Source organism: Cnephaeus nilssonii, assembly GCF_951640355.1.
Source record: "Cnephaeus nilssonii genome assembly, chromosome: 7".
NCBI classification, from domain to species: domain Eukaryota; kingdom Metazoa; phylum Chordata; class Mammalia; order Chiroptera; family Vespertilionidae; genus Cnephaeus; species Cnephaeus nilssonii.
Genome location: NC_137078.1, coordinates 101,120,766 through 101,147,304, shown reverse-complemented (window position 1 = coordinate 101,147,304; position 26,539 = coordinate 101,120,766). Strand labels below are relative to the sequence as shown.

Genomic DNA, 26,539 nt, shown 5'->3' with positions numbered 1-26,539 from the left:
GCCCTGAGGAGAAAGGCCTGCCATCCCGGAGGGAAAACAGGAGGTGGACCCCCAGGAGGGGGCCCTGGGTCCCTCTGTCCGTCCCGATGCATCCTGCCTTGCCGGCCTTCCAGAGGCTGATACCCAAGCCAACCGACCTTCCGCCTTGTGGCCTCAGGTGGACCAGATGCCCCACAGCGGGGTGTGCACTAGGCACTGAGCCTGTCTGTCCCCTGCCTGGGGGGGACCACTGCCCTGAGGTGGGGTCCTGTCGCTGGCCCAGGATGAAGCTCTGCCAGCAGCAGCTTGGAGACAGGCGGCTGTGCCTGTGGCTGCCACACGTGGAGAAACACCAATCGTTAGCAGCGTGCAGACCATCTGCAAATGAGCCATCACGGCGGCATTGAAGACCCCCTGAAGGAGCGTCCACGCGGGCGCTAGTGACACGAGGGCTTGTCGGCACCCTTCCTGCCGGACCCTGGTTTCATCCCAGGAGGCCTCGCCCGCCCCCTGGGAGGCTGGGCCGGTGGCCTTCACCTCGAGGACCTGCGGGTTTCATACGGGCCACATGAATGACACCGGTCTTCCGTTTCCCGACCCAACAGGCTGAGAACTGATGGGCAGGCCGCGCCAAGGTCACGCCCTTGTTGTCACAACTGGTGGCCGGGAGCATTTCACAGCTCCTGGTTCTGGACAGCCACGCGTTAGCCTCTGTGCCCAGGAGGGTGGCTGTCACACACAGACACACACACACACACACACAGACACACACACACACACACAGAGACACACACATACACACACATACACACACACACACATAGACAGACCGACAGCCACCGGACGCTTCCAGGCCATTATCATGCCGTCCACAGCAGCCCGCTAAGCGGGGGGGGGGGGGGGGGGGGGGGGCGGGGGGGGGCTCCGCAGCAGGAGGTCGGCGTCGCGGCCGTCTCTTGTCCTCCTGCCAGGATGACTTGAGGTGACAGAGGCAGAGGACAACCGCCTGGGGCCAGGCCTGACTCCACGCTGGAGGGCGCCACGGGCCCTGCCGGGCGAAGGAGGAGCACGCAGCTCTCCAGGGCGGCCCGGGAGGCGAGCTCACCGGATCCTCCAGTCCTGCCTCCGCCCATCGCTGGCCCCGCTCTGCCTGTACCAGCCGCCCTCCGACAAGTCGACGTGCCGGAGCCTCAGCATTCCCACCTGTGAAATGGGGGGTGCCCTACCTGGGAGCCTCAGCATTCCCACCTGTGAAATGGGGGGTGCCCTACCTGGGAGCCTCAGCATTCCCACCTGTGAAATGGGGGGTGCCCTACCTGGGAGCCTCAGCATTCCCACCTGTGAAATGAGGGGTGCCCTACCTGGGAGCCAGTGATGAGCCCCAGGCGCCTGCCAGCACCGGCCCAGCCCAGGATCCCGGGAAGGGGACAGATTTGAGGGTCAGGGGGGTCTGAGAAGCAGGAGAGGTTGCTGGGGGTCCCCTTCCATCATCCCCACCCCCACCGGGGGCCTCCCCCCTGCAGCCAAGCAGGCCCCTGAGCCGCCCTGGGTCCTGCTCCCCGAACCCTCGCTCAGGAAGCCTCGGCTGGAGAAGCAGGGGCTCAGCCCCTGAAGGTGCGTGTAGCCCCCTCACCCCGACAGAAGGGAGTCTCCGGCCTCCTTCCCACCTGCCCTGCGAACTCCTAACCCGGCAGGACGTACTGAGCGCACAGCACGGGACTGAGGGTGCGTTCCCGCAGGAAACTGTCAGCTGCCCCCAGACATCGGGACGCGCTCCACCCACCCGGGGGCAGAGGCCCGGTTTCTGAGCCCCCGGCTTATGTTCCAGAGAAACTGGACCCACAGGGTGGGCCTGACACCCAGGGCCCGGCTTCCTGGCCTGGCAGGGCTGTTCCCTGTCTCCGCCCCGCCCCTCCCTGCCCCCTTCCTCTTCCTTCCTGCCCTGCTCCCCCCGCCCCGCCCCTCCCTGCCCCCTTCCTCTTCCTCTGGCCCTGCTCCCCGCCCCGCCCCGCCCCATCCTGGTGGGTGATCCCTGTCCCTCTGCTCCTGTCCTGGCTCCGCCCGGGCTCCCCAGGGACCCGCTGGGAGCTGGCGCACGGGCAGTGACCTCAAACAGCTACGGAATGAATGAAAGGGAAGGCAGGTGACAACTTCATCGCCGCCCAGTGAGGCCACTGGGCATTTTCCAAGCTCCGAGGCCAAATCTGGGCAAAGGCCCCAGGAGGCGCCGCGGCGGGCACCCGCCCAGGAAGCTGCGTTCCCTCATAGCCCTGAAGGGCACGTCCTTTCTCTGCTCTCGCCCAGCCTGTGAGGTCACATCAAGGTCACAGACGGCCCCCTTGAAGGGAGTGGACCGCTCACAGGCTCTCAGGGGTCCCCGCACCAGCCTCACCAAGAACTGGAGAGAAAGGCAAGCTCTGAGGGCCACCCCGACTCACGGACAGCGGGCCCAGGACTCTGGTCCCACGAGCCGCCTGGGGCCGGCGGGACTCCCAGCTCTGGGGGCGGGGACCTCCCTGCAGGGCACAGACGGGCACCGTGGAAGGCACCTTACTGTATTCCTCAGCTTAACTCTCCCCCACCCCCGGACGGGTTATCATCCTACAGATAGTGGGAATGAGCACAGAGAGGGTGAAGGACGCACCCAAGGTCACACAGCAGCTAAGAGTCCAGATTCGAATCCCGGCCATCTGACTCTTACCGCTCATTCAGAGCTGGGACTCCGGCAGGTGATGCGGTTGGAGCCTGCACGCGGCCGGCTGGGCTCCAAGGGCCTGGGCCTCAGTTTCCCCATCTGTGAAATGGGACGATCGCAGGGTTGCTGAGGATGGACCACAGCGCTCAGAGCAGTGCCTGAAACGGGCGGCCTGAGACGCTGCCACCCGCTGCTGCATCCCTTAGTTCTGCAGGTGGGGACACTGAGGCAGAGAACTGGCTCCCCTGCCCAAGGTCACAGGTGGCCGACGGTCCCCACCGGGGGCTCTCGGAGCCCGAGCGCGCGGCCTTGCTGCACACGACCTGCGTGTCCTCTGTGGGAGGCACACGTTCAGGACCCGCCGTTTACAGAGGCCTGGCCTCCCCCCCACCGCGGAGCTGGGGGCTTCGTCTGAACCAGAGAGAGAACTGACCTGCCGCCCCGTCTAAGCTTGTCCCTCTGCCCAGCTGGCGTCCGGGAGGGAGCAGAGAGGCCTGGGTGGACGACCCCAGCCCTGCATCAGGCCAGACCCCCAGACCCCGAACAGCCGGCCGGTCCCGCCCCCTGGCCCCCTCCTGGGTCCTCCCTCCCAGACGCCTGCCCAGGCCGGGCCGGGTGTGGCCGGCGCCTGGCCTGCCCCGCAGATGCCTGGCCGCCTCTGCTTGTTGTGGCTGGCAGACGGGGACGCTGCCCGTGGCCCGGTGACCCCCTCTCCGTGGCAGTCTGTGGCAATTCCACACGCGGCCCGTGCGGCTGAAAACACGGGCTCCCGAAGCGCTCGGCCAAACAGTGCGGGCATTCAGCGCGGCGGGTGAACAGTGGGGCGTTTCAGCCAAGCGCCTGGAGCCACACTCGGTGTCTGTCCGGCCAGACAGAGGCATTCTGTACGCGTTTGGCTGTTTAATCACAAAAACTGCACCTGTCTCTTTGATTTATGTCACGCTCCCCCTCCGGCTTTCAAGCCAGCAGCGGGGGCTGGGAAACACCATTTCCAGCAGGACTTGCTCAGAAGTTTATCTTTGCAATATTTCCAAATCCGCCCCAATTCTAATGTCAAAGACCTATTATTTAGCTCATATATCGTACAGGTTACAAGGCACTTCGCTGTAACCCTGCAGAGAAATGGCCCACTTCTGCTCCCCCTCAGCCCCGAGTCCCCATAAAAACACCTCCGGAAGGATGCCGCCTGGTCCGAGCGCCGGCGTGGCGCCGCCGCAGCGAACCTGTCCTCCCTCCTGGGGTGGAAACGACCTTCCGTGTCTAAATATAAAGTCTCCGCGCACCTGAGCCACAGCGCCATTCCCCGGCCCGCAGCTGGCCCTGCCCAGCGTCCTGTCAAACTGGACGGCAGTGGCCTGGATGGTGGCCAGAGACGGGCCAGCAGGAGGGCGCTCTGCGCAGTCCTGCGATGGGCATCCGTTCTCAAGGGACCACTGAGGCCTCGGCACGGGGACTAAGGGAAGCAAAGCCTGCTGACCCCTGACCCAGCTCCTTCCCAGCCTCCGCTCCCACAGGAGGGTGTAGTGGGGTGAATAGTGCCCTCCCCAAATTCACATCTAAGAATGTGACCCTATTTGGAAATAGGTCTTTGAAAATGGCATTAGGATGAATGGGGGCCCTGGCTGGTGTGGTTCAGTGGTTAGAGCACCAGCCCGCGCATCAACGGGTCCCAGGTTTGGTTCCCAGTCAAGGGCACGTACCTGGGTTGCAAGTTTGATCCCCGGCTCCGGTCAGGGCACATGTGGGAGGCAACCAATAGATGTGTCTCGCTCACATCCATGTTTCTCTCTCCCCCCCTCCCTTCCCTCTCTCTCCTCCCTCCCTCCCACTCTTTCTAGATATCAATGGGAAAAATATCCTCCAGTGAAGACTGACTACAACGACGAAGGGAATGAGGTCACCTGGACCATGGTGACGGTGTGATGGGGAATGTATGTGTGGACCTGACCGGGCCATGGGGCGCCCGGACGCTGGGTCAGTGTGTGAGTCTCTGGGTGAGAGGAGCGCGCGAGTCAGAGACCGAGGGAAACGGAGTGCCCTCCCGGCTGTGGGTGGGCCTCGTCCAATCAGTTGGAGGTCTGAGCAGAACAAAGGGTCTACGGGTCCCTTTCCACCGGACACTCTGGGCTGAGACACTTGGCTGTAACCCTGCAGAGAAACGGCCCACTTCTGCTCCCCTCAGCCCCCAGACCCACAAAAACACCGCCGGAAGGATGCCGCCTGGTCCGAGCGCCGGCGTGGCGCCGCCGCAGTGAACCTGTCTCTCTGGCCTTCGGAATCCTCTTTGGGGTGCAAGGCCGCTGGCTCCTGGCCTGGAACGCAGGCCATCGGCTCCCCTGGGTCTCAGCCTGCCGACCACAGACGCTGGGACTCACCACCTCCATAGTCACATGAGCCGATTCCTTACCACCTCTCTTTTTACTTATCTACACATAAATGCTTCATATATGTGCACATATGGATATACAGGGTGTCCCAAAGTATATACACACTTTCACAGCTCCTAGCTCAATGGATGCTTCTTTTTCTTTGTTCAGATGTAACCCGTTGGAATTAATAATTATTCAAAGGGTGAATACACATGGGGGGCCCCTGTATATGTCTGTGCACACGCGTGTGTGTGTGGATTCTAAGAGGCTCGCTGCTTGCACATTTAGCAGCTCCAAAACTGCGACATGTTGCCAACCCACGGCATGTTGGCGCCGACAGCCTATGGTGTCAGCGACGGGCTGCATTATTTCTGTGGGAAAAGGTGACTCCATTTCGAACAGCCTTCAGGAACAAATTAAGTTCGAGAACCGAGGTTCCGCTGTATTTGGAACCCCCCAGACGAAGCCATTGACCAGAGGTGGGCAGTCCCAATGGCCCCTGCCTCCCGGTGGCCACGCCTCCTCAGGCCACTCTCCTGCCAGCAGGTGGAACCAGACTCACTTCTAACCAACAGAAAGCAGCCGAGGGGGGACTCACTGCCAGGGTAATCTATACTAATAAAAGGGTAATATGCGAATCGACCGAACGGCCGAACGACCGGTCGCTATGATGCACACTGACCACCAGGGGGCAGACGCTTAATGCAGTAGCGTTGCTCAGCCACAAGCCGGGCTGATGGCTGGCAAGTGCAGCAGCAGTGGCGGAAGCCTCTCCTGCCCCCACGGGGAGTGGGCCTAAGCTGTCAGTCAGACATCCCCCGAAGGCTTCCAGACTGCGAAAGGGTGCAGGCCGGTCTGAGGGGACCCCCCACTCCATTGTACGAATGTTGTGCACTGGGCCTCTAGCATTACATAGATTCTAACCATCACCTTATTAGGGGACTCTCTCGGTGCCTGGCTTTGAAGAAGCAAGTTGCCACGGTGTGAGCTACCATTTGGAGAGGGACACGGGGTGAGGGGCTGACAGCCAGCAGGACCGAGCCCTCGGCCAGGGGGCCTCCAAGGAACCGCGTGCTGGAGCAGCCATGACCGCGGCAGTGAGCCCTTCCCCAGTCTAGCCTCAGATGAGACCGCAGCCCAGCAGACACTCTGATTGTAGCTTGCACTGTACCCAGTTGAGCTAGGCCTGGGCTCCCAACCCACAGAAAGTGTAAGGCAACAAATGTGTGTTGTTTGAAGCCACTGAGTTTGTGGTCGTTTGTTACACAGCCATAGCTAGCTAATACAAACACTGTTCATCGACTGAAACAGGCCAGGCACTGTGGCACATGGGCCTGGGCCAGATTAATTAGCATTAATTGGTACAGATTAATTAGTACAAGACACTGTTATAAATGACTCACAAATACACCTTCTCCCTCACCTGGATCCCGAAGAATCCACTGAATTCCAGGCCACAGGGAAGAGTCAGGAGGGAGTAGTACCTCGGCGTGGCCCTGGCGCCAGAGGAAGGCACAGCCCGCGACATACTGGCAGGGCTGCCCCTACAGGAAGCAGGTGTCTCCATCTGCTCCCCCGGAGCTGCTGGTTCAGCCGCCCACCCCGCTGGGCTGCTCCCAGCCTCTGACGGGGAGAAAACACACTCCTCGTGTGAGCAGCAAGCTCTCCACATCATGTGCTATTTATATTTCTTATAAAAATGGGTAAATCAGCACTCCAATTGGAACCAGCAGCTAGCGCCCGGGCCGCTGCGGACACAGAAAAGCAGCTTGTTTTCATCGTTTACCGGATATATTTAGCCGCCGGCTCTCCGTGACCCGAGCACACGCTCACGCATACACCTGTGCATTTTTTGGAGTCTCAAGCCATTTGCATGCAGAGCGTTAGCTGGTCTCTTCTTACGAGGCAAATCCCGGCGCCCACGAATATCCACCGACCGGCTCTCAGAGCCCTGCACACGGAGGTTCACGCACACGCGTGTCACGCCCACCGTGCCGCAAGCTCTGGTCTCAGGTGTTAGTTGTTGTTGTTGTCTTATATATTTTAAAATATTTTTTTTATTGATTTCAGAGAGGAACAGAGAGGGAGAGAGAGACAGAAACATCAGTGATGGGAGGAATCATGGATCGGTTGCCTCCTGCACGCCCCACACTGGGGATCAAGCTCGCAACCCAGGCATGTGCCCTGACCGGGAATCAAACGGTGACCTCCTGGCTCATAGGTCAATGCTCAACCCCTGAATCACCCCAACCAAGCATGTAGTTATTTTAAGTCCTTCCCTCCCCCCTAAGCCCCTCTCTTGCCCTCTGCCTGGCACAGGAGGAGGGCCAAGGGGGGTGGGCCCCCTCTGGGGATGACAGCAGAGCCGCTGGCCGGGCCCCGTCGGGCCTCCACTGTGTGAACAGTTCATTTTCTACAAAAAGCCGTGAATCCCAGCAGCATGCAGGAACGTGCACGGACCACAACCCCCCTCCGCCCCACCCCCACCCCCCCCGCCGCGACTGTCTCCTGGGGTGTCCACTCTGCAACCTCCTGCCACCTGTCACTCAACTCAGGCGGGGAAACTCCCACTCAGCCCGGGCGGCTCATGCGTGCGGACACCTCCTGCAATGACAGGGCCCTGCTCACCTCGAGCTGACCCCAGGCCCCTGCGGCTCCTGCCCACAGCTTCCTGCTCTGCCACGGGGCCCTCCCACGTCACCGTGCCAGCGTGCACTGTGCCAGTTCGGGAAGTCTTCTCCTTCTCGCTCGGCTCCCAGGGCCCTGGCCCGCCTGACTCTCAGGCCTCCTCTCTCCTGGGTGGACAAATAGCTCCCCGGTGTCCCCACGCTCCGCCCCGCCCTCCGTGCCCCCCGTGGGGACGTGCCGGGCATGTCGGGGGCTGGGACCCGGAGGAGCCCCCGCTCTCCGGAGCATCTGTTTCAGCAAAAGCAACCAGAGGGCATCCAGGCCCCTGAAAGGGTCCCAAGTGCCTTCCTAGCCAGGAGGGGTGGGCGGGGTCTCGGGGAGGCCCCTCAGACAGGACGGCCAGGGACACGCATCGGAACAGCGGCTGTGGGGGCAAGAGCACACGAGCCCCAGAAAACGCTGGGCACCAGGGCCCTCCAGGCAGTCATTCCTGCTTCTGGAATGTTCTCTGTGTGGCTCCTGGTGGTCTCTGCCAGGGGACGAGAGGAATGTCAGGGGCGTGGGTCAGGATCTCCACAGCCACCTTTGACCCCGCCCTGGGGACTTCTGGAAGCTCAGCAGGGCTGGGTGCGAACAAGCCAGGCCACGGGGCGGCCGCCCTGTCACGGGGAACCAGGCCTGGGCACGGGGACACAGAGGTCGGTCCCAAGCAGCCAGGGTGCTTAAATGGTGCAAGTGCCAGCTTGCACTGTGCCAGTTGGAGAAGTCTTCTCCTTCTCGCCCCTCCCGCCCCGGGGCTGGGGGACCCACGCCTCTACCCACGTCCAACGGGAGCAGCGCATCCGCGCATCCACGTGGCTGTCTCTAACTCCTGCAGGCGGCACCGCTGGGGGTTGTCCCTGCTCTTCGAGTTCAGCACCAAGTACGTCCCGGCGCCTGGAGGCTGGACCCTCAGGTTCCTTCCGTGGCCTGCCCCCTGGGGCGCTGCATCAGCCCGAAGCCTGAATGTCCAATGAGCAGGGACAATGAGCCCCATGTCCCGCCCTCCGACCTGTCGCCCAGACCCCAGGGGAAGGGCCCCCGGGTGAGCGTCCAGGTCTCCCGGGCCTGGAGCTCCGAGGCCGCGCCCTTCTCTCTCCGACGTGGGCGATCTGAGAGCTGACTCCAGAGAGTCCCTCGGACAGCGCTGGCCTCACTGTCTCTTGGGGGGTGAGGGGGGAGCAGAGAGGACATCGGGCCCGGGGGCCAGGCCAGGCTCAGCCCCCATCTGGCCAGCTGCACCGCCCGGTCTCAGAGCCGGTGAGGCCAGACCCTCTCCGAAGCCAGCGGCCGCTTTCGGAAACCTTTGCCAAGTTTGGATTTGTCGTAAATAAACTCAATTTTCACTCCCTTCACAAATGGTCTTTTTTTGGAACTGGTGGGGGGAGGAAGGAAGGAAAGGAGCCAGGGCCTAGAGGCTGAGGAGCCCGGAGGGCGTGGCTGGTGCACAGGGACCAGAACCGGGCGGGGAGGCAGCCCGGTCCGCGGAGCCGCAGCCCGAGAACAGCGGGGACCGGATCTGAGATGCGCGAGTCCCCACGCCACGGAGGCGGTGGCGCTGGGTGACCACAGGCTGGTGGCCCCGCACAGGACGCGGAGCCGGGGCCCACGGGCGGCCTCCCTCCAGCGCCGGCGCCCAGTCCCGCAGGAGATGCGGTTGGGGGCCGAGGCTGCTGCGTGCGGCCACCTCCCCGTGCACGGGACCCGCGGCTGATTCACGGAGAGCCACCGCCCACCTTCCAGCTCTTCTTCCCCGAATGCCTCGGGGCACGCAGGTGGCTTTGGCCACACCCCCGTCCCCCCCAACAGTGAGGTTGTGGGAGAGCCCAGACCCTGGCGCAAAGCACACGGGCAGTAAAGGTTTAGCCCGCGAGAGGCCTGGCCTTGCCCTTGGCTGGGAGGGTCTCTGAGACCGGGCACGGCCTGCTGACCAGCTGTCTGTGTTCCCCGGGGGTCCCGGCCACTGAAGCCCCACCGTGGATTTAGGGCGCTAACCGGGCGAGGCTCCTGCGTGCACACGTGTTCCCGACCAGGCAGCCCACGGGGTTGCTGGGACAGGAACCTCCGATGGAGAAGCTGGGCCGGGAGACGCCGCCTGTGGCTCTCAGGGACGCCCGGGGGGAACAGCGGTTGCCCGGGAGCCGGGAGCCGGGGCCGGGCGGGCATCACGCCTCGGTGCCAGCCGGACGCTGCTCAGGGAACAAGCGGCAGGCACCACGTGCCAGGGGTCCCCGGGGCCCGGCTGGAATCTCGCCACCAGGACAAACGTCAGCTGGGCGTGTGCAGGCCACGCGGCTCGGGTCCGAGGTCTGGGAGACCGAGGCGGACGCCAGGAGAATGAGATCCATCCCGCGGCACCGGTTCAATCCGCCCCCGACTGGTCCCTGACCCCCGTCAGTGGAGGGTCAGGACAAGCGGCTCCTCAGCGGAGCCTCCCCCGGGGATGTGTCGGGAGCAGAGACAGAGCAGCGGCTCCAGGCCCAGCGCCCCCCCACCCCTCCCCGGTCCTCGGGCCCCCGGGCTCGGAGCCTGTCTGCCGGGACGGGAGGGGCCGCTGTCACGGTGCCCGCCGGCCCGGGCTGCCCCTGCAGCCACCCCCTCCTGGCCATACGCGGGGGGACACCCACCCTCAGGTGAGAAACCGAGTCACAGAGGGGCCAAGGGCACGGCCTCAGGCCACATGGGGGCACGGCTGTGCACAGCCAGGAAGCCCGCGTTCCGAAAGCATGGCACCGAGGCGCGCTCCTCAGAGACCCCAAGACAGGGACCGCAAGAGGCCCTGTGGGACCACTCCCAGCAGCCGGAAGGGAGCACTCCCGTGTCCAGCAATGGGAGGGTGGAATATTACTCGGCCGTGAAAAAGGACTGGGGCCCCGATGCCGAGGGAGAGAAGCAGACACGGGTCACCTCGTCGGAGCTCCTTCCCGTGGGCTGCTGAGAGCAGGCGCGTCCGTGGAGACGAACACGGGCTGGTGGCTGCCAGCGGCTGTGGGAGGGGATGGGAGTGACTTCGAACCAAGACCAGGTTTCCTCCTGAAGGTAACAATCCGGACCAGCGCGTGGTGACGGCGCACAAGCCGCGTGCGCTCGGTGCTGGGAACCACACCTTCAGACGGGCCCCGTTAGGTGGAAGGGCTGAGCCCGGTCCCTCCGCTGAACCCAAATATGCCCGTGGCCCCAACAGACGTTCCCCGGGCTGTGGCTCAGCAGGATCAGGGATTCCGGTACGAGACAGAGTGTGAGAATGCCGAGGGGCTGCGGGGCACGGAGGGTAGGGGTGAGGCCCACCCTTCCCAGCGTCTCTCGGCGCTGCCAGGGCCTCCCGTCCGTCACGGGAAAGGAGCGAGGGGTAAGAGAGGGCAGGCAGGGCCCCGAGAGGCCTGGCCACGGTGCCACGGAGCCAGGGTGCCGCGCTGTGTGGGTGCCCCCCCAGGACAGGCTGCCCACGCTCCTCTGGGAGGCCCCGCGCCCGGTGCTGACTCTGCATTACCTTAGGCTAATTGCTTCACCCTGCTCTGCCTCAGTTTACCCATCTGTGAAATCAGGCTAATGACATTTCCTGACCTGGGAGGGCTGTGGGGAGAGTTTGTTAATTAAAGTTTTTGAACTGCTTGACAGATGATGGATGAAGGGGCACAAACTTATTAATTGGTGATTTTCAAGTGCACCGAAGCCTAACACCCACTCCCCACAACACGTGCATGTGCACACACACACACACACACACACCCACATGCACCTCCACACACATACAGACACACAACCTGCACACACCCACACGCACACACACACATACCCCCACATACACCTCCAATACACACCTACATGCACCTCCACACACACACACATACACCTACACCCACTCCCCATGACACATGTGCACACAGACACACACACACCTCCAATACATACCCACACTCACACACTACACACACACAGACACACGTGCACACCCACAGACATAGACACACTGACACACTGACACACTGACAGTCACACACACACACACATACACAGACATGTACAACACCTACATGCACCTCCACACACACACAGACACACACTGCACAGACCCAGAGACATAGACACACACACACTCCACACACACACAGACACACATGCACACCCACAGACATAGACACACTCACACACTCACACACACAGTGACAGTCCTCCCGGGCCCTGCAGAGGGCTTTAGCTCCAGGGCACACGCTTGGACCACGCATGGACAAGGGACGCAGGGCCCTCCTGCATTCTCGGAGGGAAAACCAAGTCCCCTGAGTCTCCCCGCTCCTCCTCGAAAGTTCCACGGCGATGCGGTGCTGCAGGCCCACCCCGGGCTCCTCGGCTCTTCCCAGATGCCAACGTGTCACGTAGGCAGGGGACCAGCATCGCCGGGGGGGGGCGTTTCTCTAGGGGGAGGCAGGGGGCTCGGACCTGGGGGAAGGGGTCTGTGGGAGGAGCAAGTGCAGGAGGGAACAGAAGGAAGGGGGTGCGCTGTCTCCCGTGTTCCTGGGCCCACTTCCCCCGAGCGACGGTGAGTGACACCAGACAGGCAGCCAGTTCTGAGCCCCTCCCCACGGGGTTTCCTCCGGGCCCGGCCCAGAGCTCCGGCCTCAGTGTCTCTGGTCACCCTCCACGGGGCCAGCAATGACCGCCTGACCAGCCAGGTCCTAGGCCTGCCCGGGGCGGCGACTCCACGTCTGCTGGCTCCCTGACTCTGAGGCCCCTCCCCTTCCCACCTCACCCCTGTCTTCCCAGCTGAACACACACAGGATGGGGGGGCGGCGGGGAGCTTCCCAGGACCTTGGGGACCTTAGGTGTTCCCCAACCTGCACATCCCGTGCCTGTGTGTTTCCAGACCAGGAAGAGCAGGACAAATGGATCCGTTTGCTGTGTGACCTTGGGCAAGTCACTCAGCCTCTCTGTGCCTCCTCTGGAAAAGGGAGGCAGCGAAGGGCCCACACCCTGGCAGTGCCGTAAGGCTGAGTTATGATAGACGGCATGCTGAGACCCAGGCCTGCACACAGGAAGCGCGCTAGGCGAGGCATCCTTGCGTGAGGGCAGGTGACGTGACCGCCGCCAGGCCCCACGCTCAGGCCTCCCGCGGAGGAAGGGCCGCCGTGGCTCGGGGGCGTGCTCCCCTCCCCTGTCCAGAGCCGATGTGAGGAGCCATGGCTGGGCACGTCTCCCTCTCTAGGCCTCAAGGACTCGGAATCCTTCTCAACACAGAGCCCAAGGCAGCCACCCCCCAGCCGCCAGCGCCGGGCCCAGCGCGGAGCCCTCCCCGCCTCCCCCGGTCTGCAGGGGCCCCCCCAACCCCCACCCCCTCGCTTCGAGAGGCTGGCAGCTGAGAGCCCAGACCCTCCGGGCCGGGTGGGCAGGACTCTCGGCCACACCCAGGGACCGGCCCAGGGAGGATGGAATCGGGGTCCTCAAGTCCCCGGCTCCCTCGGGGACAGGCCCTCCCGGGAACAAGGGGTTTGGGTGAGCAGTCAGCCTCCCACCCGGGAGAGATTCCTGGGCGCGCTGCCCTGAGCTCCCCGTCTTCACGGCCCCCCTCTCTACAAGGCGGCCGAGCGCCTTTGCTCCGGGAAGGTGGGCGTCCCTGAAGGGGCACCGCTGTCCCCGGGAAGGAAACAATCAGACGTCCGGCCGGCGGGGCTCAGGGGTTGAGCGGTGACCTAGGAACCAGGAGGTCACAGTTCGATTCCCCGCCGGGGCACAGGCCCGGGTTGACGGCTCCATCCCCAGTGGGGGGGGGCGTGCAGGAGGCAGCCGGACAGCGATTCTCGCCCATCATTGATGTTTCTCTCTCTCCCTCTCCCTTCCTCTGTGAAATCAATAAACAAATATTTTTCTAAAAAGAAACACTCTATCTGAGGCTAGCCCAGGCCAGCGAGGAGCCGCCCCCACGGAGCCCAGGGCTCCCCAGGACCTCCGAGCCCGGGCAGAACGGGGACCACCGTAACCGTATTCACGCGCAAGATGAGGGCCACGTGAGACCCACGTGACACTCCACGGACGCTGACTGCTGATGAATGGACACGTGAACAAGGGCCATATGGACTCAGCCCTTCTCTTCAGCATGAGCCCGTCCAAACCGGAGGAGGGGTCCTGGGTCCCCCCCGAGCACTCCCGCCAGGCTAACCACACCCCCAGCCTCTCGTGGCCCAGCGGCGTCGAGGGCTGTGGCTGCCGGGCACCAGGCGGCAGGGGCATCGTGAGCCCGTGCCCGCAAAGACTCGCCCGCGATGCTCACAGCATCATCGCCGTCCGCACCTCGAAGGAGAACAGGCCCTGTGCCCCCAGCAGGCGCGGAGATGGGCTGTGCTAGATCCAGAAAGGGGGGCCCCTCGGGGGGCAGGGACCCGCTGCGCACAGGCAGCCCTCGAGGCAGCTCGCGCAGTGAGGCCAACGAGACAGCAAAGCTGGCACCGGGCAGGAGCTATAGGACCCGGACGACACGTCTGAGACAAAACCCAGAGGCGCGGCCGCTGGAGGCGGAGGCAGGAATGGACTGACTGTTAGTCACACGAGGGATGGGGGGGGGGTGTCCTAAATCTGGACCAGTGACGGCTATACGCACGGCAGATTCTCTGAAAATCACTGAATTGGACTCTGAAAACGGTGAATGTTGCAGTAGATAAATTATACCTCGATAGACACACACGCACAGGCGCACACACACACACACACACTCTCACACACACACAGGCACACACACATGCACAGGCGCACACGCACACACACAGAGACACACACACACAGGCGCGCGCGCACACACGCACACACAAGCACACACGGTGGGCAGCCCTCTCACCCGGAATTCTAAGACACCTGACCCCGACTTTCTCCATGTGACCATTCATTCACTCCCACAGTTCAATTTCGCGAGCGCTCCCGGGAGGGCCTCCCGGAATTAGCGGCGTGTTTATTTTTAATTATTAACGAGATTGAATAACTGTATCTGTGTCACAGATGTTCTTCTCCCTGTGTGACGCCGCGCTCATTCTCGCCGGCAAAATAATCTCCCCTTTAGATGACCCCCTCGGACTCAGAACCGCCGGTGCCGGGGGGGGGGGGGAGGAGGGGGACCTCCGATCGCGGGGCCGCTGGCCGCGAGGGCCACACCCCCAGGGTGCTCACCGGACGTCACAGCAGCGGGGGCGAGTTTTTGATTTACTTTATTTGCGTGTTTTTTTTCCTCAAAAGGGCAATGTGTAACTGAGGAAGTGAGAAGCAAACTTTACATAAAAGACGGGAGCCATAAGGGACAGTGAAAACCGTGTGCATGGACCTCGCAGTCCATGAAAGGGGTTCAAACCCCAGCCCTCCGACAGCTTGCTGTGTGACCTTGGACAAATCACTTAACCTCTCTGAGCCTCAGAGTCCTCCTCTGCAAAATGAGAGCAACAGCACCCGCCTTGCAGGGCGCCATGAGGACCCGGAGGACGGACAGGGGTGAAGAGGCGTGGCTGGTCACTTAGCGCTGAGCCCGGGCCATGGGCAGGCCTGGAGGCTCCGGGGCCGCCCAGCCGGACGGGGAGGAAGGAGAGAGAGGAGCGATGGGCCTAGTTCATTGGCTCTCAGGCGCCCAGAGCCCAATCCAGCACACAGCTTCCAGCGCGCCACCCGGCGCCAGTCAGCAGCATTTATGCAGCGTGTGTGTACGTGGCGCTCCCACACACGCACACACGGATGCACACGAACTCACATACATGCACACACAGATGCACACGCAGATACACATGCACACAGAGACGCACATGTGGGTACACGCGCAGACACACATGCACACAGAGAGGCACGCGGAGATGCACACACGGACGCACATGCACACAGAGACGCACACACATAGGTGACAGGCACACACACTTTGGTCATAAAGCCTGAACGGAGACCAGCACAGCCAGACTAGCGTTCTGTCTCACACACCCGGCCCGCCGGCACGAGCGGGAGCCTGAGCCATGGCTCCTGTGCTGGGCTCCCGCCCCGGCTCGGTCCCTGAGCCTCCCCAGCGCCACGTGCCCGGGCGGGGCGGGGCCGGCCCAGAAAGGCTGCTCTGTTTCCGGCTGACCTGGTTTGTGCGGACCTGGACCGCTCCTCCTGCCCAGTCGTTCACACCGGCCCTTCGTTACTGTCACCGATGGCGGGGCTCACAGCATCCGCGGGACGCGTGCGGCTCAAAACTGGGGCAGAACCACCACACGGCACATTTCAGAAAGTCGTTTTACCCGTCCCCCATCTGCACATCCCCCAGAACTGCTATTACATCCAACTCCAGGGTCCCCAAAGAGGTCACACACACCCCAAAAAGAAACCAGTGCTGATCTCTGACAGAGAGCTAGAAAGTATAGCTGGAGTTTTTGGTTAATCCGCACCCGAGGCTATTGTTCCATTGATTTTTAGAGAGAGTGGAAGGGAGGGGGAGAGACAGAGAGACAGAAACATCGATGTGAGAGAGACACAGTGATTGGTTGCCTCCTGCATGCGCCCCGACCAGGGCCGGGGATCGAGCCTACAACTGAGGTACATGCCCTGGACCAGAATCAAACCCTTCAGGCAGTGGGCTGATGCTCCAACCACTAAGCCAAACCAGCCAGGGCACTCGTTTTTGTTTGTTTGTTTTGTTTTTAATATATTTGTATTGATTTCAGAGAGGAAGAGAGAGAGGGAGAGAATCATGGATCGGCTGCCTCCTGCACGCCCCCTACTGGGGATCAAGCCCACAACCCAGGCACGTGCCCTAACCGGAAACCCAACCATGACCTCCTGGTTCATAGGTCAACGCTCAACCACTGAGCCCCACCAGCCAGGCCGTTCTAGGGTTTTTCTTATAGATTACGTGAGGTTTTCTGTGTAGAAAATCCTATCATCTGTCTGTATCAGCAAATACAGAGATACTGACAGTTTTATTCCTTCCTTTCTGGGTGTCCTTTACCTCCTTTCTTTCCTGTATCACCCTGGCTAGAATTCCAGCTCGATGGTGGATATCAGGGGGAGAGTGGACATCCTCAACTCATCCCTGGCCTCGGGGGAAGCGTCCAACGTCTCAACAATAAGTACGTCAGTCGACGGACTTTGAAGATGTCCTTCCTCGAGGTGAGTAAGTGCCCTTCTATCCTGACCTTCTGGAGAGTTCTTATCCTAAACGGGTGTTGACTTTATCAAGTGCATACAATCCTGTGGTTTTTCTTCTCTAGCCTTTTCATAGGATAGAGGGCACTGATGGATTTTTCAAAGATTGAACCATCCTTGCATCCACGGACTAAACCCCATTGGCATATACTTCTTTTTACAGCTGGACTGTATTTGCTAATATTTTATTAAGGACTAGAGGCCTGGTGCAGTTGCCTCAACCCTCTCAGCCCCAGCTTCGTCCGGAAGGTTGTCCGGAAGGACGTCCAGAGGTCATTCAGCTGTCCGGTCTAATTTGCATATTATGCTTTTATTTTTTTAAATATATTTTATTAATTTTTTTTTTTTTTTACAGAGAGGAAGGGAGAAGGATAGAGAGCCAGCTGCTTCCTGCACACCCCCCACTGGGGATGTGCCCACAACCAAGGCACATGCCCCTGACCGGAACCGAACCCGGGACCCCTCAGTCCGCAGGCTGACGCTCTATCCACTGAGCCAAACCAGTTAGGGCTATGCTTTTATTATTATAGATTTTTTTTGGGGGGGTCCATTTTCACAAACAATATTGGTTTCCAGTCTCCTTTTCCTGGGCTGTCTTTGCTATCGGGGCAATATCCGCTTCACAAGCGACTTGAGAGTGTTCCTTCTTTCCACAGCCCTGTCTTGATGCCAGAACTCCCCCCGCCCCCCCCCCACCCCGATCTCCGCTGCCTCCAACCTGAGCCAGGGACCCCAGGAAGCAGCGAAAATGCCCTGCAGGGCCTGGGACCCCGGGCCCACCCTCAGCGCCGCCCCTGAAGCCGCTGGTGCGTGACTGACCTCCTCGCCCTCCGTTCACTAGAACCTCCACACAGCTGACCCGTGTCCATCTGAGGAAGGTGCACCAGCGGATTTGGCCAAAAGAAGCCACGTGACCGGCCATCCAGCTGCCCTCACGTTCCCTGAGTTTGAACGTCGGAGCCTGAGGATGGACCCGCTCCGCGAAGTCCGTGCACGTGAACTAATCCCCAAGGTCGCGGGGAGCCTTCTCCACTCCGGTTCTCCCGATTGAGGCGGGACTCCCACGCCACGGGATTACCCTGCCGTCCACACTCTTCACTCTAATCCGCGGGGTGAAAGGGGGCCCAGGCGACCACCCAGGGCCCTCAGCGATCCCGCCCCTCCTCCTGGGCGTGCCCGTGGGCCTGGCACTTAGCGGCGCTCCCCCAGGGGTTTGCAGAGGCTCGGGGGGGGGGGGCTTGTTGTTGGGCAGGCTCGCCCTCAAATCCCCTCACCTCGCCCCCACCCCGTGTCTGTGTAGCCCATCGGAGCCAGGTGCCCCCCGCACACTGCCCACCACCGGGGTCTGCTGTGGCGTGTGGCTGCTTCCTTCTCCCGTGGGCACAGCCAGTCTCCTCTGTGGGAGAAGGTCTTCTACTCTCCGGTCTCCTCACCGGGAGGTGCAGCGCCTGACACCCACCAGCCCCCAAACTCCCCAACACACAGTCATCCGCACACCCACACCCACCGCACCTGCACACACCACACTCACGTCACACACACACTCCCCAGCAGACACACCCACACCCACCGCACCTGCACACACCACACTCACGTCACACACCCACGTCTCACACACACACACACACACACACTCCCCAGCAGACACACCCACACCCACCACACCTGCACACACCACACTCACGTCACACACCCACATCACACACACACACACACACCACACCTGCACACACCACACTCACGTCACACACCCACGTCACACACACACACACACACACACACACACACACACACTCACTCCCCAGCAGACACACCCACACCCATCATACCTGCACACACCACACTCACGTCACACACCCACGTCTCACACACACACACACACACACTCCCCAGCAGACATACCCACACCCATCATAATTGCACATACCACAGCCATGTGACACACACACACATACACACACTCCCCAGCAGATACACCCATTCCCACCGCACCTGTACCTACCACACCCACACCCACTGCCCAGCAGACACACCCACTTCCCCACACTGCACACACCCCACCACACACACACACACGCACACGCACACACACACCCCTCTCTCTGGAACAATGGTCCTAAAAATCTTCATTCAAACGTGGCCCTGGTGACTCACAGTCCCTCCTGCCCCCATGGGGCCCAAGGTGGCTGGACGGTCAGCACGGTGACAGGCGCGGGGGTGCCAGGGAGCGAGGAAGGCCCCGCCCTCACGTCCGTCAGAGAACGTGCTCACGGGGGCCACGGGGACGCCTGCCCCCCAGGTGGCTCCAGTGGGAGCCGAGGACACCCTGGACACACGCCCCGCAGGACCAGCGCTCCCTCCCGCAGGGGCCCTGCCTGTCCTGCTCTGGCACCTGCTGGCCTGGCCTCCGTCACCTGGCCGCCTCTGACGCCTGTCACAGGTGCGGGGGCCCGGCCACTCGGCCTCAGGCCCCCAAATCACTTCCTGCCACCCCAGGGGGTAGTGCCCTGCAGGTTCCTGTCCTTCCTCTCGAGACTGTGGGCCCAAGAAGGCCGCGGCCACCCCCCCCCCACTCACTGTTCCGGCTCGGGCCGCACCCCGGCTCCGGGTGGACCCCACTGTTGAATTAGGGGGGCTGTGGCCAGGCCGGGCCCTCGGAGCCTGACAGAGCAGCGCGGCCACAGCAGACAGGGGTGGGGGCCGGGGCTCCCCCAGCGGCTGCTCTCCCGCCCGAGGGCCACGGGGCGTGGCCAGCACGGCAGGCGAGCCCACGGGCCCTGGAGCCCCTGGGGTGCAGCCCACAGTCGGGTTATGGTGAGAATAAACCACACTCCTGATTCAAGGGCCGAGCCCAGGCTAAGAACATGAATTTAATTCTCATTGATACCATCTCACATGATTACACACAGAAATGATAATCTGGTACATGTGGGGTTAAAGTGAATATCTCATTGAAGTTGATTTGTTTTTATTATTTCTTTTTCTGTGCCTGCTGCAATTTTTCAAAATACAAATGTGGCCCGTGCCCTATTTCTCCTGGACAGTGCAGTCTCCACCCGGATACAAGTATTTCTATCCCCCACACACTGCCCCTCCCCACAGGACAGAAACCCAAATCCCATTTCTGGATCCGCAAGGCATCGGCTCAGGGTGGGGCGCCCCCAGGCAGCAAGGACTGACCTGAACGGATGGTGGGCGTGAAGTCAGCAAAAGCAGCGATTGGGGCAGTTTCTCTGTTACCAGCCACGCACCTTCCTCCCCATCCCCCCACCTGCCCACCCACGGGGTCAGGCACCGACCAGAACCTTGGGTGAACCGATAATGACTGTAAGAGCTCAAGGAAATCACGTTCCCTGAATATGTCTGCCCTCCAGGTACACCCCGTCCTCGAGCCAAAGGAACGGACCTCTCACGGTGGGGCTGTGCGCACGGGAAGCTGGGTCGAAGGAGTGATGTAAATGCTGGGGTCTCAACAGGGCCTCCACCTAAGACTGGCCTCGGCCGGCACTCCTTCCCCAGGTCCCGTGGGAGGTTAGGGAGGGGTGACCACAAGGACAAGGCCTGAGAGAGCCAGGGCCCCGGGCACGTGGACACGTCCTCCCCACAGGCCTCTCCTGGGTGTCCACTACGCGCCGGCCACCCCTCACAGGCGGCGGTGAAGAATGAGACACAGTCCCGCCCAGGGACCAGGCTCATCGCCCCCCCCCCCCCAAGGCAGGAGCCCACCCGCGGGTCCCCAGGGCCCCCCGCGGACACGCTGCCAGCTGCGAGGCCCCAGCCTGGCTTCCCTCCGCAGCCACACCGCCCAGGCGGCTGCCCACTCGGGGCTGGGACGGTGGGCGGCCAGAGAGGCAGCGCCGGGCAGGACAGACCCCCCGTGGCCGGCCCCCGAGACAGAGCGACAACTGGCAGAAGTCCTAGTGGGGGGACAGGACGGGCAGACTGAGGGCCGGCGGCCGGGGAGGCCGCAGCACGGCTGGGCCCAGCTGGCTGCCACCCGCCTTTCTCCGGGGGGGAGGGTGACAGGAAGGAGGGGACACCTTGCCCAGTGCCCGCATTCAGCAGAGGTGCCAGCGCCAGCCTGAGCCCCGCCCCCGCCCCGCAGGCCCCGCCGCGGGGCCCGGTCCTCGCTAACGCCGCAGGTCAGCCTCCACTCCCGGCTCTCGGGGTCAGTGGAGACAATGCCAACTAGGGAGACCCCACGGGTGAAGGGGGCTCTGGCCTCTCTCCGGCGGAAAGTGCTTCCTTTGTTTCCTTTTCTTCTTTTTTTTTTGTGTGTGATCCTCCCCCGAGGGTATTTTCCCATTGATTTTAGAGAGAGTGGAAGGGAGAGAGAGAGAGAGAGAGAGAAACACCGATGAGAGAGAGACACATCTGTTGGTTGCCTCCTGCATCCACCCTGACCAGGGCCCTGGCCGGGGAGGAGCCTGCAACCAAGGCACGTGCCCTTGACCGGAATCGAACCCGGGATCCTTCAGTTTGCAAGCGACGCTCTATCCACTGAGCCAAACTGGCGAGGTCTTGAGGTGCTTTCTGAAGAGAGAGAGCCTGAGCCCAGCACAGCTGCCCGGCCCCCCTCACCCCCCCGCCTCCCGCTCCCAGGGGGGCAGGGGACTCGGCCTTCCTCGCACTCTTTGGAAGCGGCTCCGGCTGGCATTGAAGCAGCCTGGTCCCTGGCTGGTGATTGGGGTGCAGAGAGCGAGCAGCCAGGCCCCCCCCAGGCGGCAGGTGTGACCCAGCCCGGATGTGGATGGACCCTGGGGAGCCAGCCAGCACACCCCCGCCCCCCGCGAGGGCCCCACTCTGATGGCCGCCGCCTCTGACTTTCTATGAACGGAGAGTCCCTCTGAGTTACGTAACCGCAGCCGGCGGCCCTGACGCCCCGTGTGGCTCCGGTTCCTGGAAGGGTCTCAGAGGGGCGAGTCCAGGGCCGGGGGCTCCGTGGGCTCCCAGGCCCCGCCGTCTCCCCGCGCCTGGCTGGCAGCGGCAGGAGAAACCCTCGCGAGCCAGACTGGAAGCCTAAGATCTAGATCAAGGATATATTTGGCTTCCGGCTCAGCTTTACATCAGCCTCGTCTCTCCTGACTTGTCGCCCTTTGCAGGCCGCTGGCACGTGCACAGGAGGCAGGCGACTCTTACGTAACCCCCTTCAGCAGCCGCCCGGGGGGCCCCGCGGTGCCGGTGGGTCGGCCGGGGTCTGGCCTTCGCCCACCGCACGGTGACCCAGGCCGTGCCGTGCCCACGCGCTCCAGGCGCCCTGAGTCTGCCCGCAAAGAGCCCGAGGGGATGCGGGACTCGGACACGCACCCAGCCCACTTCTGCCAACACCCTGCTGGTGCCCAGGTCCGTGGGTGGGCACCCCGAGGCCCAGGCTGGGTGCTGCGGTTCCCACCACCACCCCAGTGCCCCGGCCAGGAGGCGGGAGTGTCGGGAGAGGAGGTCCCTCCCTGTCCAGGGCCCAGAGGAGGGCAGGGAGGCCTGGAGCGGCCGGTCCCCCGCTGCCGGCCCTGCTCCCTCCCACACGTCCTCGAGGCCCAGGAGGAAGGAAGCAGGGGATTCAAGTAAATCGGCAGGAAGGACCCACGGCAGGAGCCTGCCACCCCTCCTCCGCCAGGACGTGGTCCCCGTGGGGCTGGGTGGGCGGGGAGGGGGGCGCCACGAGGTGGGAGGATGTGAGCTGCCTCCTGAAATGGCGACTCATCCCAGCATCACTGTCCCCGTCAGAGCCACAGCCTCCACGCTCCCCGGACTCCGCGGCAACCGGTTTGGAAACAGCAGCGGATGGCCGGCCGGGGGCAGGAGTCACCGGGAGGGCTGCCTGCTGACGGCGTCCACCCATCCCGTCCTCCGAGGCCCAGGCACCGCCCCAGCCGCCGGGCCTTCCCAGGGGGCGCTGGTGACAGCCAGCCCACGGGCCGGCGGCGAGGCTCACGTGGGGTCCGCGTGCTCGGGCAGCTGCGAAGTGCCCCACGAAGGAAGAGTGCAAGAGAGAATGTTGTCACGCACCTCCTCCCCCACCACGGCCACCCCCCCCCCACCAGGGCCTCCCAGAGCGGAGGGGCCAGGGACCTCCGGGAAGGAGGACAGACAGAGCTCCGAGGGGCAGGGCGGGAAGGAGCCGTGACTTTGGCTGCCATTGAACTCCTGAGGATGACTGTCAACAGCCTCAGGTGCAGGAGCCCCTGACAAAGCAGCGCCTGGAGGTCTGCAGCTCCGAAGGCCCCCCCAGCCTAACTCCACTGCGCCCCCCCCCGCCCCCCATGCCCCTGGCGCTCACGGAGGGGGCTCCCTCCAGGGCAGCCGCTCTGGGGCAGCCCCAGGAGACGCCAGCGTCCGTGTGCACGGAAGGACCTTGAGGGCTTTGCTACAACCGCCCCCCAAAGGCACAAAAACCAGCTTGAAAAGACCCCGTCCGTCCCCCCCTGGAAGGAGAGGCTCCCCGCAGGGCTCCGCTCCAAACCCGCACAACACGGAGCCCAGGCTCCGTCTCGAAAACCAGCACGAGGGCCCCTCGCTCAGGGACCACCGCGTGGCTCTGCCCCCGGGGCTCAGGCGCAGACTCCATGGGCCTGTCACAGCCAGGCAGGCTCCGTGGCCAGCAGGAGGCCGTCCCACCTGCAGCCGGGCGCCAGGCAAGGTGACGCTCACCGCCAGGGAAGAGTGCCTTCAGGTCCGGAGCAGGCCCTGGGGTCCCGTGCCTGATGGGAGGCAGAGCCCGCAGACCCTGGGGGCGGGGAGGGGACAGCTCCCACATGACAGCGCTCTCGCCGGTCAGCCTCCCAAACAGGTGACAGCTCGTCCTTCCAGACCCACTTCCAGAAAAGCCCGTGCTCACCGCGAAGGGAGAAGACAAAAGGTCAAACTTCAACATCGCCCACAGCACTGTTTCCTAAAGCAAACGCCAAGAAGCGCCCGCCCGCCCGGGGAGGCTGCAAAGGCCGGCTGGAGGAGCCTGAGCCGACAGAGCGTCCTTCCGTGACAGAGACTCCCCTCTCCCTTATCAAACGCACCGCTCTCTCAGCCTGGCACCTTGTCAGAGATTAAAACATGTCTGTGCAGATAACTGGCCAGCAGGCAGTCCTCAGGGGCCGGGCAGCGGCTCAAGAGGGGCTCCGGGGTCCGACGGGGACCCCCAGATCGTTCCCCAGGCCCTGGTTCTGGCTGAGACCCAGACCCAGAGGGCGAGGTGCCTGGATGGGTCACCGACAAAGCCTCCCGGTCCGTTTTGTGGGCGTCCAGAGCCTTATCTAGTCCGAGCACACACAGAGGTTCAGGCCGAGCCAATGCCAACGCCGGCCTCGCCATTAACCTCTTGACGCCCAGGCAGCAAACGAGACAAGCGGGGCTCCGGGAGGAAGGACGCTGCTTTCCAGAAAAAGGCTGATGACAACGTGTGACAGTTTTCACTCGCTGCCGTCAGCAGCCGTGACCCGGGACGGAGCATAGTCCCCTGCACCCGGGGAGCTGCAAAACGCTTGGCGAGCTCCGTCCTCTTCTGATTTCTCAAAACCAGGACGCGCCCTGGGTCCTCCCTGGGGCTCACTCCCCCCGCTGTGACCGGTGGCGGTGGGGGCGGCTCGGCAGCAGGCTGGGCTCAGCTCGCCTCCCTCCCCAGCGCAGGAGCGCAGTGCATCCCAGTGGACGGACTGGGAACCGCACGCCGGCGCCTTCCGCCTCCACCTCTGTCCTCCCCGCTCTCTCCGTGGCGACCTGGGACCCAAACGCACCAGCTCCGAGGAGCCCCCAGCAAGAGGGTGACGGCTGGGGGGCACCTTCCCCGCGAAGGGACCCCTGTGCCAAGCTGGGCCCTGCGCCGCCAGAGGCAGAGGCGGACGCCCGAGCGCCCACGCAGGCGGGCAAAGTTTGCGGAAAGGGGTCTTTCTGGGCACCCCCCGCCGCGGGCTCCAGGGCTCCGAGTCCCTCCCAGCTCACCCTGGAGTCCCAGACACAGGCCGCCCCAGGGCGCTCCCCAGGCGGCTCAGGATGTGGATGGAGGCGGGGAGGACCGCTCGCCCGCGCGCCCCCAGATCCCCCGCGTCTCCTGCCCCAGCTGCCCGCCAGCTGTGCGCACCCGCCGCGCCCGGAGGTCACCAGCAAGCAGCTGGATAGGCAGCTGGGAGCCCCGGAGGCCCCTGCTCAGCCCGGGAGCCGAGGAGGCGGAAAGACGGGCTGAGAGGCGGTTTTGTTTTGCTTTCCTCAAACTCCGCCTGCCGAGCTCTCGCCCGGGGCGAGCGGCTCTGCCTTTCCCCGGCCGCCCCGGCCCCCGCCCTGGGTCCACGGCCCGCCGCGCCCAGCGGCCGGCGCCGCGCTCGGGGCCCTGGGGAGGAAGCGCAGGGGCGGCCAGGACACTGCGTGGCTGACGCCGCCAGCCGCCCGCGCCCCTGCCCGGACGCCGGACGCTCGGAGCCGGGGAGAGCGGGCCGCTCCCTGCGGAGCGCTGAGCTCCGAGCTCCGGACTGGGGCCCCGACCCGGCTCCCGGGGCACCCTACGGCCGCTCGCGGGGGGCGGGGAAGGGTCCCTTTATTTGCAACCCTGAGGAAAGCGCCCTTCCGCCCAGCCCGGCACCCACGCACCCACCGGCACCTGGCGCCGGCCGGGCCGCTCACCTGAGTCCTAAAAGCTGTTGAATCCACATGGTCACGTTTCAGCGAGCGGAGCTCAGACCTCGCTCGCCCCGGCCATCCGCGCGGCTCCGATCCCGCTCGCTTCCGTCCCGCGGCGCCGGTGTCTGCTCTCGGTCCGCCGCCGCCCGCCGGCCGCGGGGCGCAGCGAGTCAGAGCGCGGCCGCGCGGGGCTCCATGCCGGCCGGCGCGCCGCCGCCGCGGGGGCGCATGGCTCAGGCTGGGCGGCCCGCGGGGGCGCACATCCTCCCCCGGGGCGCGGACCGGCAGCCCCCTCTGGGGAAAGCCCCGCGAAGACCGCGGCGAGGCCCGCGGGGACGGGGCGACCGGCCCGGGAGGGGCGCACTCCGGCGCTGCGGCCGCGCGGCGGTGGTCGGAGGAGCGGCGGCTTCGCCCTCCGGGGCGGCGGGAGGGAGGCCGGGCAGCGCCGCCGCGAACAGCGCGTGTCTCTAGCCTCCAGCCGGAGCCCCGCGCCGAGGGGTCGGCTCGGTCCGGGGACAGGAGGGAGGCGGGGGTGCGGAGGCGCGCGGGTCCTGTCCGCGCCCCGCCGCCGGGTCAGGGTGCTCGGCGGGGCTCCGTAGCGGTCGGCACAGCTCAAGTTGGCGGGGGCTCCGTCTGAGCGCTCGCTCTGCAGACGGCCGGCCGCGGCGCGGGAGGCGGGCAGGAGGCGGGCACGGAGGCGCGTGGGGCGAGGGCGCGGTGGAGCGCGGGGCGTGGGGCGCGCAGCGGCGGCGCGGCGCCGAGGAGGCGGGCGGGGATCCCGGGCCCCGCCGCCCGTGCCCACCGCGCCCGCCGCAGAGCCGCCTCCCTCCGCGCGTCTGCCTCTCCGCGCACTCGCCCCCGCCTCCCGGAGCGGGTCCCAACTCCGCCCGCCGGGCCCGGCTCACGTCACCCGCTTCCCCGCCCCTGGAACTGGAGCCCGAGTCCCCTGTCCGCCCCGGCTGTCGCTCTCCGTCCCGCCTCGCGGGGGCCCGACTCGCCGCGCAGGGCTGGGCCGGCCAGGGCGTCGCCGAGCCGGGCCCTGGCAGCCCCTTCCGCGCCCTCCGCTCGTCCGTCCGGGTCTCAC

At 64.1% G+C, this 26,539-nt stretch overlaps 1 protein-coding gene across 1 annotated transcript in view; it reads right to left on the bottom strand.

The window, feature by feature from the left end:
- AJAP1 (adherens junctions associated protein 1) overlaps positions 1-25,563 on the bottom strand; it is an 86,684-nt gene extending 61,121 nt beyond the window's left edge. Inside the window, exon 1 of the mRNA XM_079778414.1 lies at positions 25,459-25,563. Coding sequence (XP_079634540.1) covers positions 25,459-25,487 — 29 coding nt within the window. The 5' untranslated portion in view covers positions 25,488-25,563. The remainder of the gene's footprint in view (positions 1-25,458) is intronic.
- Between the last annotated feature and the right edge of the window lie 976 nt (positions 25,564-26,539).